This window comes from Pristiophorus japonicus, chromosome 13 (genome assembly GCF_044704955.1).
Source record: "Pristiophorus japonicus isolate sPriJap1 chromosome 13, sPriJap1.hap1, whole genome shotgun sequence".
NCBI classification, from domain to species: Eukaryota; Metazoa; Chordata; class Chondrichthyes; family Pristiophoridae; genus Pristiophorus; species Pristiophorus japonicus.
In genome coordinates, this window is record NC_091989.1 from 138,122,999 (window position 1) to 138,143,516 (window position 20,518).

The 20,518-nt window shown below is 42.8% G+C and overlaps 1 protein-coding gene across 3 annotated transcripts in view; it reads right to left on the minus strand.

The window, feature by feature from the left end:
- The window catches only part of phkb (phosphorylase kinase, beta), a 381,738-nt gene that overhangs the window by 47,715 nt on the left and 313,505 nt on the right, over positions 1-20,518 (minus strand). For 2 of the 3 annotated variants that reach the window (XM_070898048.1, XM_070898046.1), the window contains one exon: positions 14,990-15,047. In XM_070898048.1, coding sequence (XP_070754149.1) covers positions 14,990-15,047 — 58 coding nt within the window. Of the gene's footprint in view, positions 1-12,012; positions 12,104-14,989; positions 15,048-20,518 lie in introns of all 3 variants that reach the window. The other variant, XM_070898047.1, reaches the window with a different exon arrangement.

The window sequence follows — 20,518 nt, forward strand, 5'->3', positions numbered from 1 at the left end:
GATTGCGGAAACTCGATTTGCACTGAATGTAACTGCCGCTTGAAATTTCGCTATCTCTTGCACTGGTTTGGCCGATTTTGGGCGAATTGCGCTGGAAATACCAGTGCAACTTAGCGGAAACACTACCCCAAGTATGTCAAGACTCAAGATGAGTATGGAACCATGTATCCCCTCCTCACCAAAAAGAAAAGCTTTATTGGAACTTTTATTGCACTGGCCAAGAACCCAGCTGTTCAGCAGCAGTGGGAATAACATGTAAGTCGCCATCATGTATAAAGGCAACTTGCTAGCTTTTTAAATAAGATCTTCCATTCTTCCACCTGGAAGGAGAAATACCAATAACACTGGTATACCTGCAGTGATTCTTCTACCAACAGTCACGAGCAAAAATCGACCCATGTTTGTATTGCGAAAGCTGAAGTCCTCAAAGAGTGAAGAGGAAGTTAAGAGTTAACTGCTTTCAGCTGAGAAAATCAATCCCAAAAGTCCCGTTCAGTAGTTAAATTTAGCTCATGACCCACATTACATTGTAAGAATATATTATAATACATAAGCAGCACGAGGACAACTGCCAGTAATTCCAGCTCCTCCTTGAAAGCTGTTAACTCCTGACTCTCAGTATGGCACAGAATTACTGTATAATATGCACTCGATATATATGTATTCTAAATATTCCAAAATTGATCGTAGAATTGTGGGAAAGCACAATCAAATCTCTAGCATTGTCTACATGTCCTCTGCAACCTTCCTGCTTCCACCATCCTATACATCCTGATGGCTCAGAAATTATTTTAGGAACCTCCATAATATCTGCTGCCTCAAGCTCATCTGCTGCCTAAAGCCTCATCCATCCCTTTGGCACCTTCAGACTCAACTATTCCAATACACTCCTGGTTGGTCTCTCATCTGCCATGCTCCATAAACTTCAACCCACTCAAAACTTTGCTATCTGTATCCTATCCTGCACCAAGTACCACTCACCCATCATCGATGTACTTGCAACCTACATTGGCTCCTGAGCGACCAGCACCTCCAATTTACAATTCTCATCTTTGGGTTTAAATCCTTTCATGACAGTACCCTTCCTCATCTCTGTACATTCATGCAGCAGTACATGGGTGCAAAGCACACCAATTTAGCAATGGCGCCAATCTGCACAAGTGTTGGTCCCATTGCTAGATTTGCATCCTGTGCAGGCCGAAAATAATGAAAGACCCCATTGTGAAAGTAGTTATCGATGAAGCGGGGCTGATGTCGGGCCTACCCCATTCAGGATTCTTCAGGGTGAGTTTAAAAAAGCGTGTGATCGCTATTTGTTTTGTCAACTGATGCAATATAATGTAACAGTGCATTCAACGTTTGGACACACCATCTTTTTCCTCACGCAACTTTTTCAGTATGTTGGTGACAAAATAAGCAACTTCAATACAGTACATATTAGAACAACTTTGCAAAAATGCGACAATTTATATGTTTGGGGCTGTACACCCAGTACACATCTCAGTATTAACTAATGACATGTCCAACAGTGCGGGGCTGTCCCTCCTTTCATTGCAAAACTTTTCAGACTGAACCATCTAATGGTACATTAAAATGAGCTTCACAGTGAAACGCATTCTACTTTGTTGCGTGTAGAACAAGAAAAGTACTTATGATATCGCTCCCTGTAGGCTTTAAATCTCAAATGACAGTGAAAGCATTCTACACTCCAATTTCCTGTTGTTCACATTACACCTGCTATATCTAAAATACACTAGTGGGCTAGACTTTCCATTATGATTGCTATCGTCCAAAAATGGGTGATATTTCCGGCGTTAGTGGATTTTTTATTTTTCAGGAACGGCGGAATATCGCCCATTTTAAAAACCGCTCATGTCGCCTTTTTAGTTTGGGCGATAGCCTTAGCGATGTGAAATGGTCGATAGCGATGTATTCAGTCGTGCAAGGCTGGTGTCCATAGTAACGATCGTTCTGCGCATGCACTTTTTTTTCAGGCAAATAACTTTTCCCGCGATTCGGAAGGTCAGGGGTCATCTGCGCATGGTCAGAAGGCAAAAGGAATGATTTTTGAAGGAAGGTTTGTGGAGGCTTGTGCATTTGAAGGAATTGAGAAAAAAGTAATCGGATAACATGGAGATGGAACACAGAAACATAGAAACACAGAAAATACGTGCAAGAGTAGGCCATTCGGCCCTTCGAGCTTGCACCACCATTCAATAAGATCATGGCTGATCATTCACCTCAGTACCCCTTTCCTGCTTTCTCTCCATACCCCTTGATCCCTTTAGCCATAAGGGCCATATCTAACTCCCTCTTGAATATATCCAATGAACTGGCATCAACAACTCTCTGTGGTAGAGAATTTCACAGGTTAACAACTCTCTGAGTAAAGAAGTTTCTCCTCATCTTGGTCCTAAATGGTTTACCCCTTATCCTTAGACTGTGAGCCCTGGTTCTGGACTCCCCCAACATCGAGAACATTCTTACTGCATCTAACCTGTCCAGTCCCGTCAGAATTTTATATGTTTCTATGAGATCCCCTCTCATCCTTCTAAACGTCAGTGAATACAGGCCCAGTCGATCCAGTCTCTCCTCATATGTCAGTCCTGCCATCCCGGGAATCAGTCTGGTGAACGTTCGCTGCACTCCCTCAATAACAAGAACGTCCTTCCTCAGATTAGGAGACCAAAACTCAACACAATATTCCAGGTGAGACCTCATCAAGGCTCTGTTCAACTGCAGTAAGACCTCCCTGCTCCTATACTCAAATCCCCGAGCTATGAAGGCCAACATACCATTTGCCTTCTTCACCGACTGCTGTACCTGCATGCCAACTTTCAATGACTGATGAACCATGACACCCAGGTCTCGTTGCACCTCCCATTTTCCTAATCTGCTGCCATTCAGATAATATTCTGCCTTTGTGTTTTTGCCACCAAAGTGGATAACCTTACATTTATTCATATTATACTGCATCTGCCATACATTTGCCCACTCACCTAACCTGTCCAAGTCACCCTGCAGCCTCTTAGCGTCCTCCTCACAGCTCACACCGCCACCCAGCTTAATGTCATCTGCAAACTTGGAGATATTACACTCAATTCCTTCATTTAAATCATTGATATATATTGTAAATAGCTGGGGTCCCAGCACCGAGCCCTGCAGCACCCCACTAGTCACTGCCTGCCATTCTGAAAAGGACCCGTTAATCCCAACTCTCTGCTTCCTGTCTGCCAACCAGTTCTCTATCCACGTCAGTACATTACCCCCAATACCATGTGCTTTGATTTTGCACACCAATCTCTTGTGTGGGACCTTGTCAAAAGCCTTTTGAAAGTCCAAATAGACCACATCCACTGGTTCTCCCTTGTCCACTCTACTAGTTACATCCTCAAAAAATTCTAGAAATTTGTCAAGTATAATTTCCCATTCATAAATCCATGCTGACTAAGACCGATACTGTCACTGCTTTCCAAATGCGCTGCTATTTCATCTTTAATAATTGATTCCAACATTTTCCCCACTACTGATGTCATGCTAACCGGCCTATAATTCCCCGTTTTCTCTCTCCCTCCTTTTTTAAAAAGTGGTGTTACATTAGCTACCCTCCAGTCCATAGGAACTGATCCAGAGGCGATAGACTTGGAAAATGATCACCAATGCATCCACTATTTCTAGGGCCACTTCCTTAAGTACTCTGGGATGCAGACTATCAGACCCCGGGGATTTATCGGTCTTCAATCCCATCAATTTCCCCAACACAATTTCTCGCCTAATAAGGATATCCTTCAGTTCCTCCTTCTCACTAGACCCTCGAACCCCTAGTATTTCCAGAAGGTTATTTGTGTCATCCTTCGTAAAGACAGAACCAAAGTATTTATTCAACTGGTCTGCCATTTCTTTGTTCCCCATTATAAATTCACCTGAATCTGACGGCAAATGACCTACGTTTGTCTTCACTAATCTTTTTCTTTTCACATATCTATAGAGACTTTTGCAGTCAGTTTTTGTGTTCCCAGCAAGCTTCCTCTCATACTCTATATTCCCTCTCCTAATTAAACACTTTTTCCTCCTCTGCTGGATTCTAAATTTCTTCCAGTCCTCAGGTTTACTGCTTTTTCTGGCGAGGAGTTGGGAGAATGTTCAGGAGGTTGCAGGGAGAAGGAGGACGAAAGCCTTCTCCGAAGAGGCAGGCGAGGCTTTAGTCCACGAGGTCGAGATTCAGTGGGTCCAATTAACCTGGGGTGGGTGTGGGAAACCCCTCCTCAAGAGTATATCAGCGAATATTGCCGCGATAGTCTCATCAGTAGGCCACGATAGAAGAGAGGCAGACCAGTGCTGCAAGTGCTGGAACAGTCTTGTTTCATCCGCAAGAGTAAGTATTAAATTATTAAATTTATAATTGTAATGATGCACTGACTCATTAATTAGAATGTAAATGTACCGGATTGTAATCAAGCTGGGTAATCATGTGTAGCCTCCCTGTTAAGATTTGGTCTGGCGTCGGAACCTACACCCTTTAACTCTAATTTTGCTGAGATGCCTTAAACTGATTCGACAGTATTAATTATTAGTTAAACGCTTTGATCAAAAATTGGGGCCAAAGGAATGACTGGAAACAGACAGACCGCAAACACTCGGCATTTCTACCACTTTAGTTTCGAAGGAGAATGATTAAATTATATTGTTGCTTGTGTGCTGTGAGCAACTCTTTAACTTGGGCACCGTCTCCTTTTTGGTTAGGTTGGTAGATGGGGGCATGTCTGAGCGCTGAGGGGGTCGCTCAGCTCTACCCAGACTGTGTGAGTCTCTCCGGCTGCTGTCACTCACACAGTGACCCAGCCTGGACTGGGGGAGAGCTGCCCTGGCTCACTATCTGCCCTGGGAGACTTAGTGACATTGGCTCCGGCCACACGGAGGTCTCTGAGCACAGCCCAGGGACACGGTGCCCCATCCCCTCATGGTCCTGTCATTGCTAAGGTCACCAGCTCAACAGTGGTCCTAATTCCCCCGCGCCCCCGGGGACCTCCATCGATTGCAATACCTCGGCTCCCTCCCCTCAGGCACCAAATGGCACGGCCCATGGATGGGGCCTTTCCTAGGGATTGTATGCAAGAGGATTGGTGTCAAGCATTTGCTCCTAAACACAATCTTATTAGATATTTTCTCAGAACATAGATGTTATAACATGCATCCAGTGGATACAAACCGTATTAGCATATAATGTTAACGATGAATAGCATGTGAGGTGACTAATTGTGGATTATAATATCTGTTGTGTTTCCGTAATAGTACCTAGGCAATTAGTTTATGCCATGCTCTTGTCACGTTTGCAGAGGAAGATATCTAAGAATTAGGTGGTGTGGAGGCGGACCGAAGGAGGGCCTGCTGACCTTTACGCATCGACCAATCTCAAGCAGTGTGCCGCAGCCTTAGTAGGCACACATAATAGTTCTGCCACCCGTGGTGGTGCAGATCCCATTGTTGCGCCACGTGAGTAATGTGTAAATCAGTGGTAATTTAAAGTAATTTAATGCCATTTGATTATAATATATGAATGATGTCATGTTTTGTATGCAGCTTCTGTACTCTCATGTTAATTATGTGTAACGTCTGTCGTTCACATTTATTGCAGTAGTGTTGCTCCTCGTACATATGCCTGCGCAGCGCAAGCATTCTCATGTCTCCCCTTCTCTTCTAATAACCTCAATTATGCTTTCCAGCTCCCCAGGCGCAACGGGAGGCCCCTGGAGCATCACCCCAATCGCTACAGGTCGTGCTGACCACGGGGGAAGAACAAGATATGACCGAGGAGGATGATGAGCCTGAAGAGTCATCTGCAGTACCTGCGGCCACGTCATCCTCAATGAATGAAGTAGCGGGGTCAAGCGGCTTGCAGCAGGGCACTCCGAGTCATCCAGTGCCCACGCTGACCCCGTGGAGGTTGGGTTGACGAGGTAGGCACGTGCAGCGACAGGCAGATGTGAACGAGGACATGGTGTCTCTGTCCAGGGCAAGTGTCGACATTGGTTGCGAGCTTCTCCAAGCAATTGGTGGGTTGACCAGCAACATTGCCACACTATCTGCTAGAATCTCGGAAGGCATTGGGCAGATAGTTGTGGCAATGCGGCGAACGGCCGACTCTGTCGATGCCTGTGGCAGGCGATGGTTTCGGGATACAGCACTGCACCTAAGGTGCCGTACCACCATTAACTTCGACAGATGCGAGTCAGGAGGAAGCAGTTGCTTCTGACTCGGAAGAAGTTTCTTTGGAAACATCTTCTCCTCGGCCCCTTGAAGTCAATCTGCCAACGTTACTCCCCGCCCCTCCCCGCCCCCCCCATAACAGCAGCCTTCGAGGTGCTCTACTGCAAGACAACTTGGCCCCGTTACTAAGGACGTAAGTGGGAAAGGGGAGGTTATGATGAGGAGGGTAAAGATAAAGGAGGGAAGTGTGGCCGCAGATAGGGAGGGGGGGGGCTAATTTATTTTCATTAAAATTGTTGACTCTTCTTATTGTTATTAAAAATTTGTTGAATCTTGGGGGTATTGGGAAGGTTATCGTTATTTTAAATTTATTAGTGGGTGAAAAATGTTGTTGACTGTTGGGGTGGGGTGGGGGGAGATGGGTATAATAGTTAGTTTTTAAAATTTTACATCAATTGTTACGTTAACATTTTTTATTGAACTTTACAATTGTTGCGCAGTGTCTTCTAATAACGTACGGTTAAACAGCACTACAAGGGTTGCAAACAATGGCCAGGCCAGGCCAGGCAAGGATGAAATGTAACACAGCTGTAACTGTCACCAACGTAACTTCACGCAAAACATTCACTTATGAGCTGCTGATGCAACAGGCTTGCAGCTACGTAACGCCCACGGGGCTTTTCCAGTGGTGTGGGGGTGGAGGCAGGGGTTCATCGCCAGGTTGATTGTCCTCCCCGAGGTCCTCATCCTCCTCCTCTCTCTCCTGAGGTGGACCAGCAGTCCCATTTGGGAATTGTTGTCTTCTTCTGATAGCTAGGTTATGCAACATGCAGCATACCACAATGAACTCAGCGACCTACTGAGGGTGGTATTGTAGGTTGCCTCCTGAGTGGTCCAAGCATTTCCGAACTTCAATTGTCTTCTCAAAGATATTGCGTGTGTCTATATGGCTTTCGTTGTAAAGCTTCTTGGCTTCTATCTGGGACTTACGCCGGTGGGTCATAAGTCAGCTAGCAAGGCCATATCCTTTAAGCCTCAGCATCCAACCGTGACTTTGTGGCTGACTCTTAAACAGGTCAGAAACAGTGCTCTTATGCAAGATGTGCAGATCATGGATGCTCCCTGGAAAATCTACATTTACTGCCATGATTATCTGCTTGTGGTCGACAACGAGCTGCACATTCAGGGAGTGGAATCCCTTTCGGTTCTGAAACACCTCTACATCCTGTAAAGGTGCTCGCAGGGTGATGTGCGTACAGTCTATTGCTCTCTGCACCATGGGGAAGTTTGTTATTCTTGAGAATCCCAAGCCCTCTCACTCTGTGCCTCCCTGATCATGGGGAAGTTTATAAAGTCCACCCTGCGTGCGTAAAGGACTTGTCAACTGTCGAATGCAGCAATGTGTGGTGTGCTGAGAGATGCAGCAAATGTCGCCAGCTGAGGCCTGAAAGGAGCCCAATGCATAGAAGGGAAGTGCCGCAGTAACTTTAACCTCAACGGGCAGTGCGGTCCTGATGGTGCTGGTAGGCTGTAGATCTCCCTTAATTGGCTGGCATATCTCACTGATGATGACCTCCTTTCGGAAGCGCAGCCTTTGAACGCATGTGTTATTGGAAAAGTCCAGGTACGATCGCTTATCCCTGTAAATGCGTTGGGGGTAACTTCTCCTCCTCCTCAGCAATCTGTTACCTCTTTGATTGGGCACATAATGCTCTTCAATGAACCTTCACCTGTCTCTATTCTGCAGCATGAGTAGTCATCAATATTGGTTGAGAAATTACAGGCCCCTTCACTATAAATGCCCTAATCTGTCTTCAAAATTCTTAAATTGTCCTCAACAAATACAATATAAAAACTCAAAATTAACCACAGTGTGATTAGATGATTGGCAAGATTCTAAAATGCCCTTAAAATCACTCACAAATTACTTCAATGCTCCCATCCACTTCAAGCAGCCTTTATTAAACTTCCTCCATACTGCTAGGTTATCAGGCGAATGCCGCTTTTTGGGCAAGCGATCATTTGGGCGCAATATGGGCGAAATGCTGAAAGTAGCGTTCGGCAATAATCTGGGCGATATTTGAGTACTAGTTTCCATTATAAACAGTATTCTGGGCCTTGCACGAGTGATGACATCAGATTTTATTAAAAAAATAGGCCGGGTGATTCAGCTCATTCCTGTATGCTGAAAGTTGCGCCGGCGATAAATGGGCGATAATCGGATGCTAGTTTCCATTTATCATCAAATATAGGCGATAAACTGAATCTCGGTGCTAAATGGGCGCTAAATGGACGATTATGTGCCAAAAGTCTAGTCCACTATTTTTTTTCCATAGGGCTGTCTTGTATTTAAAGATATGAATAACAATATACATCATATTAGTAAAATTGACTATGAATATCGAATCAAAGGAGAGCACACTTAGATTTCCAGGTCCAGGCCTCATTCTAAGTTGCATGCTCTAAGTGGGTATCATGCCAGTTCTCAGCCAGGATATCAGATGGTGAATCTATCAGCAGCAAGGCACACTACCTCTGGAGGGGGAGGGGTCTGATAGAGCCCCAATCACACAAAAAATAACTCCCATTGGTTTTTTAGAGAACAGTGATTGGGCCTGCAATGGGTAGAGGGCCACAGAGGGACTGTAACTGAGATAGGGCCACAGAGTCACTGCAACTGAGATTAGCCCTAAGGCAAGGATGTCCAACTCAATTTTCATGGGGGAGGGGGAGAAGAATCCCATATCCTGGCATTTGCCATGGGCCACATTCAGCAAAATGGTACTTGGACACATTGGGTCAGGCATTTAGTCGGCATTTTGCCTGATTTTGGGGCTTGAAAAATCTCATTTGCCCAAAAACATATTTGTCTTCACTATTTTTAGGCGTACCTGGCAACTGCCTGAAGTCAGCATTGGATCAATTTAAGTGCGTAAAGATGGGTCCTGTGCCTGTTTCAAGACCCTTCTGAAAAATGCGTTAAAAAAACTAGGTGGAACATGTGCCGTGCAAGCTCCAACAAGTTTTTCCAGTTCTACAGTTCTACAGTGGCATAAACTAAGACATGTGGTGCATCGAGGAGCAGGAGTGCTCCACATCACTACAGTGAGCTGCTGTTGGCCCGTAATCAGCCCTCCTGCATCTCCCTCCTCTACGTATTGGAGATTGTGATATAAAACCAGAGCGTGCAGCTCTCTGTACGCAGTGATTTCCATCCCCTTGTTCCCCATTTGCCCACCAATGGACATAATCTTTCAATATTTACCCATAGTAAAGTCCTCACATTTCATTCACCCCTTTACTGGCTGCTCCACTCTTTGTGCCACTCACTCTTGCCATCTTGCTGCTTGCAGCTCTGCAGGAAATGCTGAGCACCATGCCCACAAATTTCGACTCCATTCCGAAGTCTTCTCAACCCCCAGCGCACAAGATCCAATCCCCCCCAGGCCCCAGTTTCCGCTTCTCCCCCTGCCTGAGCTGCAATCTTCTGACCTCATTCCCTAGCCCCCCCTCGCCCCCGAACTTCAAACTCTATTCCCCAGTCTTTGAGCCCTTCTCCCTAATCCCCAGTTACTCTCTATCCCTCGCCCCAATCTCTCGAACCTCCACTTCCCAGCTCCCAATTTCCTGAATCCCTATCACGAGTCCTAAACCCCGCCCCCCCGCGTCCCAAACTCCAGCCCCTAGACACTGCTCAACCAGCCCAACCTCACCTCGTCCATGTGTCTCTCCACTCCACACACTGTTCCCATTTCTGGTCACTCCTGAGGGGGTTGGGGCTGCAACTCTGAGCTGGCAGGTGGAGGGGTCATTGAGGAGTAAATGGGTACTTTTCAGAATGGCAGGCAGTGACTAGTGGGATACCGCAAGGTTCTGTGCTGGGGCCCCAGCTGTTTACATTGTACATTAATGATTTAGACGAGGGGATTAAATGTAGTATCTCCAAATTTGCGGATGACACTAAGTTGGGTGGCAGTGTGAGCTGCGAGGAGGATGCTATGAGGCTGCAGAGTGACTTGGATAGGTTAGGTGAGTGGGCAAATGCATGGCAGATGAAGTATAATGTGGATAAATGTGAGGTTATCCACTTTGGTGGTAAAAACAGAGAGACAGACTATTATCTGAATGGTGACAGATTAGGAAAAGGGGAGATGCAACGAGATCTGGGTGTCATGGTACATCAATCATTGAAGGTTGGCATGCAGGTACAGCAGACGGTTAAGAAAGCAAATGGCATGTTGGCCTTCATAGCAAGGGGATTTGAGTACAGGGGCAGGGAGGTGTTGCTACAGTTGTACAGGGCCTTGGTGAGGCCACACCTGGAGTATTGTGTACAGTTTTGGTCTCCTAACTTGAGGAAGGACATTCTTGCTATTGAGGGAGTGCAGCAAAGATTCACCAGACTGATTCCCGGGATGGTGGGACTGACCTATCAAGAAAGACTGGATCAACTGGGCTTGTATTCACTGGAGTTCAGAAGAATGAGAGGGGACCTCATAGAAACGTTTAAAATTCTGACGGGTTTAGACAGGTTAGATGCAGGAAGAATGTTCCCAATGTTGGGGAAGTCCACAACCAGGGGTCACAGTCTAAGGATAAGGGGTAAGCCATTTAGGACCGAGATGAGGAGAAACTTCTTCACCCAGAGAGTGGTGAACCTGTGGAATTCTCTACCACAGCAAGTAGTTGAGGCCAATTCACTAAATATATTCAAAAGGGAGTTAGATGAAGTCCTTACTACTCGGGGGATCAAGGGGTATGGCGAGAAAGCAGGAATGGGGTACTGAATTTGCATGTTCAGCCATGAACTCATTGAATGGCGGTGCAGGCTAGAAGGGCTGAATGGCCTACTCCTGCACCTATTTTCTATGTTTCTATGTTTCTATGTTTGACATCACAGAACGGCGGAGGAGCACTACTGCAGAGTGAAATTTGAAGATGCAGATCTCCCGGGCTCTAAGATATATAGTGAGCCATGGGCCAAAAGGAACGGCTCCACGGGCCGTATTTTTGACACCCTTGCTCTAAGGAGAAGGAAGCCTGTTAATGGGAGGCAGCAACAGGAGATTTAAAGAGGGAATGGCAAGTGACAGCACAGAGCCACAAAAAATCCAAGATAGCTACCAAGATTAAAAATAATGAATCAGATAAGTGATCAAAATCTTATACAGATTAGGACAAATATATTTTAACTTGGCACTACTACAGACATAAAACAAAACCTCAATGATGCTCATCAATTTTTCTACACAACACTGGCAAAAAGTCAAGGTCCAAAATGTTTAAATGCTTTGTCAGACGAAATTCATAAGATAATGACTTTAAAAGAGGTGTAAATAATGTGCTTCGTGCCAAAAAATGCCAATTTGTACATCGTGACATGTGAACATGCAATGGAACAAAGATGTCAAGAAATGATTGAATGCAACAAGACATTAGTGAAAAATGTTTTACAAATATGCAAAATATGCAAGACAAAAATGTATGAGAACCATAACTGGATGCATTCATAATTAAGCAAATCTTAAACTGATGTATAATAATTTAAATTAAGAAACTTATTACATGGAATGCTTTGGGTTGCTCAGCAAATGCATAGCTAGCCATCCAGTTAAACTACTCAAATGCATGCTCAAAATCGAGCACAAAACTAGTAAGAAGCCATTTATAAGTCAAGAGAGAGGACATTTTCTCTGGTGATGGCTTGGAAAACATTAAAACACAATTATGCAGTGCAAGACATTCATTAAATAAATGAGGATGGTACTACTACACACCAAATCTCATGTATGCTGTCCTAATTACCTGCTTCCCATGTACCACCATTGTGGTAATATGTGGGGCCATAGAGGCAGCAACCAGCTCTAAAATTGCAGCACTGTAACGTACAGCCAACCTAAATATATTGCATAATGATTATATAAGGACATAGGATTTGCAAAGAAAGGCAATTAGATTTCTAAACATACTACTGTCACATTGCTTTGTAAAGTGCTTAAAGTATAAAATGTATAAATTGCAAACCATTTCAATTTAATAACCGTAACATTTCTGTCAAGATTCAGTAATAAAGTAATATTAGTAAAGAGGAGATCAAAGATACAAAGCATAGCTAAACAAGTTAGGGATGATGGTCAAACCTCGATTATATGCCATAATGAAGCTTCCCCCACTCCCCAGAAAAAAAATAATGGAGGGTCCACTAAATTATACGGCTGCTCTGAATTTGAACACTTGCCCCCCTCCCCAACTGCCTGTCCAAGTCCTCTCCAACAGCACTTAGCTCCATTGCTCCTGCTGGAACATCAGATGGCACTACAACTGGTGATATATCAGCTGATCTGCTGCCAAACAGCTCTCTCACACACAACTGCAACATCAGCCATCACATTCACCACAGACCTGAAAGAAGTGGCCAAAATGTTCCCCTGACATCATTAGCCCTCGGACATCGAGGCGAGTGCTGAAGACAATCCTGGCAGTGGGCAGCCTTCGTAGTGGTGATATAATTATTAATAAAGATCTTCAGCTATGTCCTTTTATAGTTGTTAATGAAGCTCCCTTGTATTTTGCGGGGCAGTAACTCCTCTAAGTTGTTTGTCCCACCTGTGACAGAGACTGTAATTCTTGTATTGGACTGTTCAGTCACCTAAGAACTCAATTTTAGAGTGGAAGCAAGCCTTCCTTGATTTCGAGGGATTGTCTATGATGATGATGAATAAGCAGAGATTCCTAAACCATATTGATTAGATCAAGAATATGTCCAGCCATCAATCATTCACTTCACATGCTTGCTACTTGCTGATCCCCATGATATTACTACCCAAATTATCTCTTACATAGCATCTGACTTGTATATAAGAAGTGATTTCCCTGAAGGCTATCCATAATATCCTTATAATATCTTTCTAAAATTAATTTTAATTATTATCCAGGGTACAAGCTTAGAGGAGTTACTGCCCCCCAAAATACAAGTGAGCTTAATTAACAACTATAAAAGGACATAGCTGAAGACCTTTATTAATAATTATATCATGATTTTACTTTAGAATCCTGAAATTGTTGTAGCAGTAAATACAAGATGGGTAAGGCACTGGTTAAATATATTTTAAAGAGACATATGATAATTATAGAAGAGTTAATATAGAGATATGGGGATAGCAAAAAGGGAATTAAGACTCAGGGAGAAGCTTTTCTTAATTCCCCTTTTACTATCCTCATATAATTTTCAGGTGGATAACATAAGACAAAAGTGAAGGATTTTATACGCAAAAAAAATGAAGGTAATTAAAGGGATGTGAACATTCAGAGACAAAGGGGCGCTTATACTTGAGACTGAAGATTTTAATAAACATTTTAATTCAATTTTTACAATGGAAGCTGAAGGTGGGAATGTATAAGGATGAGAAAAATATTTAAAAGTAAGCTATATAAAAAAACATTAATGGGAATAAACTTAGAAAAATCACCAGGTGCAGAAAGTGAGATTTTCCAAAGATTTCTGGAAATGGAAATTGCGGCGAAGGACTGGAGGATAGCAAATCTTACACCGCTGTTCAAGAAAGTGGAAAGGGATAGAGAGGAAGTTATAGGAAAGTCTGACCTCATGTGTGGGAAAATTTCTACAGCTTGTGTATGACAATGAATTAATGAATATTGAGAATGATATGGCCGAATCAGGGAGTGTCAATGTGGACTTGTAAAGGGCAGGTCATGCTTGTCTAATTTAACTGATTTTTTTTGGAGAAAATCTAGAATATAGATAAAAAGAAGGCAGTGGATGCTGTTTTTATGTCAGAAGCCATTTGACAAGGCTAGTGTAAAAGATTTATAATAAAAGATTAAAATAAATGTAGCGCCATAGTTAGAGAAATAACTAGAAGACAAAAAGTAAGTGGAAATGTATGGTTTTTTTGGATTGTTATGACAGTACTGCACACCAGGGAATTGTACTGGGACTTCTGCAGTTCCATTTATATAAATGATCTGGACAGAGGCACGAGAGGAATGATAGTTCAAAGATAATCAGAAATATAGAAAATGTAGCAAGCAGGTGAAAAGGGAGATTTGAAGTGCTAAAAGGGAATATGGAAAAAGCTAGCAGATAATATAAAAAGAAATAGCCAGGGCTTATATAAACATATGAAACGCAAAGGAATAGCTAAAGGCAAGGCAGTGGTGGTTTCCAAGGGTCAGTTTTGGGTCCATTACTCTTTTTATTTTAAACGCTGTTAGGAGTTGAAATTGGTTTTGGCAGAAGCACAAAACGGGAAGCTAGCAGAGTCTGGTTAAAGGCAAATCATGTTCCACAAATCCAAAGAGCTTTTTGACAAGATTACCAATTGGATAGATAAAAGAAATGCAGCAGATATAATGTACAGTCCCCACCACTTACACCATCCATGTTGATCATGGTCAGCTGATGCAAATGGCACTAACCATTTACCATTAAAGGCACCACTTATAAAACATTAAGTAGCTGGCTATTTTGGGCAAACTTTGTCATGTCACTTTCCTTTCTTGTTCTACCACGTCAGTAGTCTCTTGTTCGGTTGGATAAAAGGTTGTTTCCATGACCTTCCATGCAGTGAAATAGCTCTATTAAAGTAGAACTTTAATGGTACTCATGGTCCTACAGTTCCACAATTGGTCAGGAATGGGGAAATTTAAGGTGGGAGGCAAGCAGAAGTGCTTAAAAGCAAAACGTGTGATCGGTACATTTACAGCTCCTCGCATTTAGAGACACAGCTTAATGTATAAAAGCATAGGGCAGTATACAGACCAGTGTTTTTTGCTGCCTGAACGCTGATAAATTCTTTCCAAACGATCTACAACAATACCTGAAAATGGAACATAGTTTTTAATAGGACACAGTAGCATACAATAGAAACACTTAGATAAATTAAATGAACAAAATTCAAGAACGGTTGAAAGCAATACCGATTTAGGATACTGATGCAAGATTTCAGAAATTTATCTGTGATTAAATGATCGCTACGCAAATTAATTTAGAGTTGAGCATGGCCTTGCAGTTGTCACTATGGAACCAGACCTTGCTTTGTCAGTTGGAAATATGTTTAAATCTGCAACCAAGGAAATGAATTGTTTTTAGTACATTAAGAATAAAAATGCATATTCTGGTAGATCCCTGGTCTTAATAGGTTTCTTATGCAGATTACACAAATGTTTGGATTGGTTGATTATGTGGCAGTTTACTAACAGTCACCTGTATTGACAGTTATTGCAAATGTGAAAAATTTGAATGTTGGCCAGGCCATCAGGAGAACTCCCTACTCTTCCAAACTGTTGGCCAGGCCATCAGGAGAACTTCCTGCTCCTCCGAACTGTTGGCCTGGCTATCAGGAGAACTCCCTGCTCTTCCAAACTGTTGGCCAGGCCATCAGGAGAACTCCTCGCTCTTCCAAACTGTTGACCAGGCCATCAGTAGAACTCCCTGCTCCTCCGAACTGTTGGCCTGGCTATCAGGAGATCTCCTTGCTCTTCTTGAAATTATGACATGTGGTCTTTTCAATGCGCCAACATGGAATTGCATTACCTTTTGTTTGGGTATCCATGCAGGTATGTTCTATTGTCTATAATCTGCAATTCTGGGCCCAGGTACAGCAGAGGAGCGGGAAGGTCGGGGCGGATGAGCGGCGAGAGATCGTGGCGGAGGTGTGATGAATGACTGAGATGGAGGAGCGGCAAGAGATCGAGGTAGAAATACAGCGGATGATCGGGGCGGAGGAGTGGTGAGGGATTGTGGCTGAGATTCGGCGAGTGATCGCGGCAGAGGTGCGGCAAATGTTTGTTGCGGAGGTGGAGTGAGAGATCGTGGCAGAGGTGCGGCGAATGTTTTGTGGCAGAGGAGCAGTGAGAGATTGTGGCGGCGGTGCGGCCAATGGGATACGGGGCCTAGAAGAGCCGAGGGCCCAGGGTAGCACGGGCCAGCCCACACCGCGATATGTGTGCGCACTAGGTCCGTGCAGCAGAGCTGGTCTCCAGTCGTCCTGGTTAACCTTGCCAATGGATAAAGGCCTAGCTCTGTCAAGCCCGTGTGGTGGCTGAGGTGCAACGGTCACCACATGTGAAAAAAAATCCACGCACAGGCATCTTTCACCCCTCGAGTTCAGGACTGGAATATCGGGTCCTTCATTGAAATATCTGCAAACTCATTTCTTTTGGTGTGGAAGCAAGTCATCCTAATTCGAGGGACTGCCTATGATGGATGATGATTCTGCAATAGTGTAAAAACTGTAGACCTTAAGACTTATTTTAGTGAGCATTACTGGAGTCACTGGGGCCATAAATGTAAACAAGACAAATGACCCAGAAATTGATAGACACATAATTATGAGTTCATGGGGCATGCCATATGAGTGTGCAAAAAACCCAACATTTTGTGGCAAAGAGATACGCCATGAGTTTTGATTCACCACAACTTGCCAAAACTGAAAAAATTAACATCTAGCCATGAGCCTACCCATTGTATGTCATGAAATTGCTGGATTTGACCGCCAATATGAATTAATCTCACCGCAGCCATTTAGGCCTGGTAATTCATGTCAGAACAACCGTGTTAATGACATTATTTATGGTCCTGACATGCCACTCAACCTTGAAGAATTAAACTGTGAAATTTCACTCCAGCAGGTAGTGAATTATTGCGAGAAGTTTTTTTTAAATTTTACATTATTTTCTTACTTTTCCTTTGTCTCTTTTTTTCTCCCTCTGTTAATCCACTCTTTTTTTCCCTCTCTCTCTGTATCAAATTTGACTCCAATTCACCCTATTTCTTTCACTGTTATTCCTCGCTATCTTTCGCTATCCTTACATTTAATTGGTTAAGGGGATAGACCATTGAGTGCGATGTTCATGAGGTCCCAGATGCGCATTTGTATTTCCAGCCATTTGCAGCGCAAAAGAAATACAATCTGAAGGGTGATGAAAAAAGTCAAATTCACATCGCTCGCCATAAGATGCGCCGCTCCAGCATTTTCTGGGCCAATATCTCATTCAACATTAGAAATTTATGGCAGCCATTGAAAGCAACAAAAACACACCACATTGACATGTAAGTAGCAAACAATAAGGACTATGGACTGATAGTGCAATATTAAGTCCTAAATAACAAAGGGATATGTGCTTTCAATTAATAACTGCAATTGGTTGTGTGCAAGTATTGTGGAGCAGATTTTCCCCTCAGCACAAAAATGTATTAGTTCAAAACAAATTATGTGTGAACCTGGGAATAGAAAACTAGTACTATTCTAACAATAACAGGGTGATTTTCTTTCTGATTTTCCCTCCCTGCTGATCTTTTGTATTTTAACAAAGCCTTGGAAACAGAAGTGGATGTTTTAATAGTGTGGAATCTCACCACCCACTGATATGCATCTAATTGCATTGTATAAACTCATGCTGAACTACAAATTATATATGTACCTATTGATTTATTAAGTGTATCCTTTGTATCTATGAATGTTAATTTTGTAATTTTGGCTGACAACTTTATATCAAAGGAATGTTAAAGGTTAAAATCTAGAATTTTGCTACAATTCTCTAATTTATCTTAAATTCTGAGATTGAGCTAGAAGGATGGATTCCAAAACAAAAAAGCTAATGCTCTGTTCATTGCCATTCACATCCAGGCAACACCAAGACTGCAAAGGGTACAACAAGATAAAATGAAGCAGAAAATGCAGAACTAGAAACTTCAAGAATTTATTTCATCACAATGTAAAGGGCAAATTAATTCCCAATGGACACTGTTCATTATATCTACATTTGATTAATGTAATGTTCTAACATTTGCCAAATTCTTTTGGTGCTTCATTTTGCTGTCTCAATTGTAAATAGATGTTTTCCTGAACTTACCCTGAGAAACTGGTGTTAATTTAATATTCTGACAAACTCAGAGTGTGGTATTGGAGTGTGAGACTCCTGTTAATCAGTATGCAGACTACACAAAACAGGGTCATTGTTACTCCTAAAGGGCATGAACCTCTGCAAGGGCAAAATATCAGGAAAAAAAATCAGAAAAATATACAGCTTCTGAATCATGCTGACATATCTGACTGCGGCTCTTTGTCCATCCCTCTGATACACCGTTAGTGGAAAAAGGCATCTCCCTCTCTAACGCTCTATCTCTGACCACATTCTTTAAAAACCTCCTTAAAATCTATCACTATGACTAAGCTTTTTGTTTCCTCTCCTAACTCTCACAAAGGGTCAATATATCCATTTATTTCTTCATCTGTGAAGTATCTTGAGACATTTTTCTGTTTTAAAAGCACTATATAAATCTAAGTGAAAGAGGAAACAGTAGTTTAAAAACAGTGCAGAGCCAGGGCTTCCAATCAGTACTTCTCCAAGATTGAAGTGGGATTTCATTGGCCCTGAAATTCCATCCTCCCCGGGTCCGTACGGAGTGTGTACCGACCTGGGAAGGCATTGCAAAAGCCGGTTTTCGGCACGCAATGCGCATGCGCCGAAAACTGGCTTTTCCGATTTGTCAAGTTTCTGGCTTGACAGATCGCACGCATCTCTGGGAGAAGGACATTTCCATGGCAGAGATTGGGCGATTTTCCCATCTCTTGCCCTGCGAATGTCTTTAAAACTCTTGCACCTGGTCAAAGCAGGCGCATATCCTACCTTTACCAGCGTAAAAGTTTTAAAACATATCAAAAACAAAAAAAAACAAATTTAAAAATACATATTTATGTTAAAACCCCTGCCCACTCAGGTAATTTTATTTTAAACCATAATTAAAACTTTAAAAAAAATTGACAAATATATATTTTTTTCAAAAACATTTCTATCAACTTTAATTTCTATAATGTATTTATGTGAGGTGTTTTTTATTTTTTATGTAATGTTTGGGTGTTTGGCGATGTTTCTCATTCATAGTAATAGAAGTTTCGGACTTACAAAATTCCTATTACTATGAATGAGAAAATACTTTACCATGATTAGTGTCCAGGCCCACGTAACTCCTACGGACGTCCCAACATGAATGCGCTTCGTTGCGCAAGAAGAGGAGGCCTCTAGTCCGGAATCTCTGGTGAGCGTTCGGCCAAAAGAGAAGTGTGCATCTTTTCTCCTATTTTAGTTGAATGTCCGTCGGAAGAAGAAACCGGGATTTCAGGGCCAATGAGTCCGGGAGAAGGGAAGGGGAGATTTGCTTCAATGTATGAAACGGTGAGAGTGCTTTTCAAAAGGATGCTTGTCATATGGAGCCTACTAGAATTCTGTAGTTGACAAATAGACACAGCATTATCCAGGTCTATTCAAAGAAATATTATATTCCTCCAATTGCTTCTGTAGGCATATATGTAAATCTCTGCAAACTCCAGTGACCAAACCAGCACAGATATCTGTACAATAGCTACGAAGATAAATTTAAGAAATTCCTCATTCTACCAAGCAATTTTGAAAGAGTTCTACATATAAAGCTGAATAAAATATTGATTTTACATGATAAAACAATAAATGCATTAAACAACTTCAGTGCTACATATATCTGGAAGCTTGATAAAATGACATATCATCTAAACAATGTTAATAGGTTATACTAGATAAAGCAATGCTTCTAACATTCTTGGGAATGTGTTTTTCAGCACTTCAGGCAAAGGCAGGGTATTGAATGGAAATAAAAAAATATTTTCCACAGAAGAGAATGCCAATATGGAGCTTCCCTTGGTTTCAAAACACAGAACTGCACTTCATTAGTGCTTTTCAGAATATGAAAGGTAATTGAAGTTTAAACGAGCATCATAATGAAAATCATAAAGAATGTTTTAATTCCCTGGTTCTTGATGGTCCAACTCTATTTAAAAAGCCTACGTCCAGCACTTGATTCTGCTTCTAGCCCTGCTCCCTCCAAAAAAATTCTCAAGCTCTTGCTGGCTTACTCTCCACAATGCTTTCTCGAGGCTCTGGCCTGAGACCCTCACCTCCATATTGCCAGACCATGGGCTCCTTCCCAGTGCTCCCAGATTGACGCCACAACAAATAAACCCTGCACAGACAGACAAGCAGTCCCTTGCAATAGCCAAACTTCTTCCAGAAGTTTTAGGATTAGCATTTAAACTATCGAATTAACTATTCGTACTAACGCTTTCTGCGCTTGCGTCCTCCCGACTCCGGCCCCCGACGCCTCACTCCCAAAACCAGAACCGGAAGTGGGGCCCCAAACACCTTCGTTCTGAACTGACCACGTTGTCCGACTGAGCCACAAACCGCTGAGCCCTGAGCCTCCGACCGGGCCCTGAGCCTCCGACCGAGCCCCAAACCTCCGACCGGGCCCCGA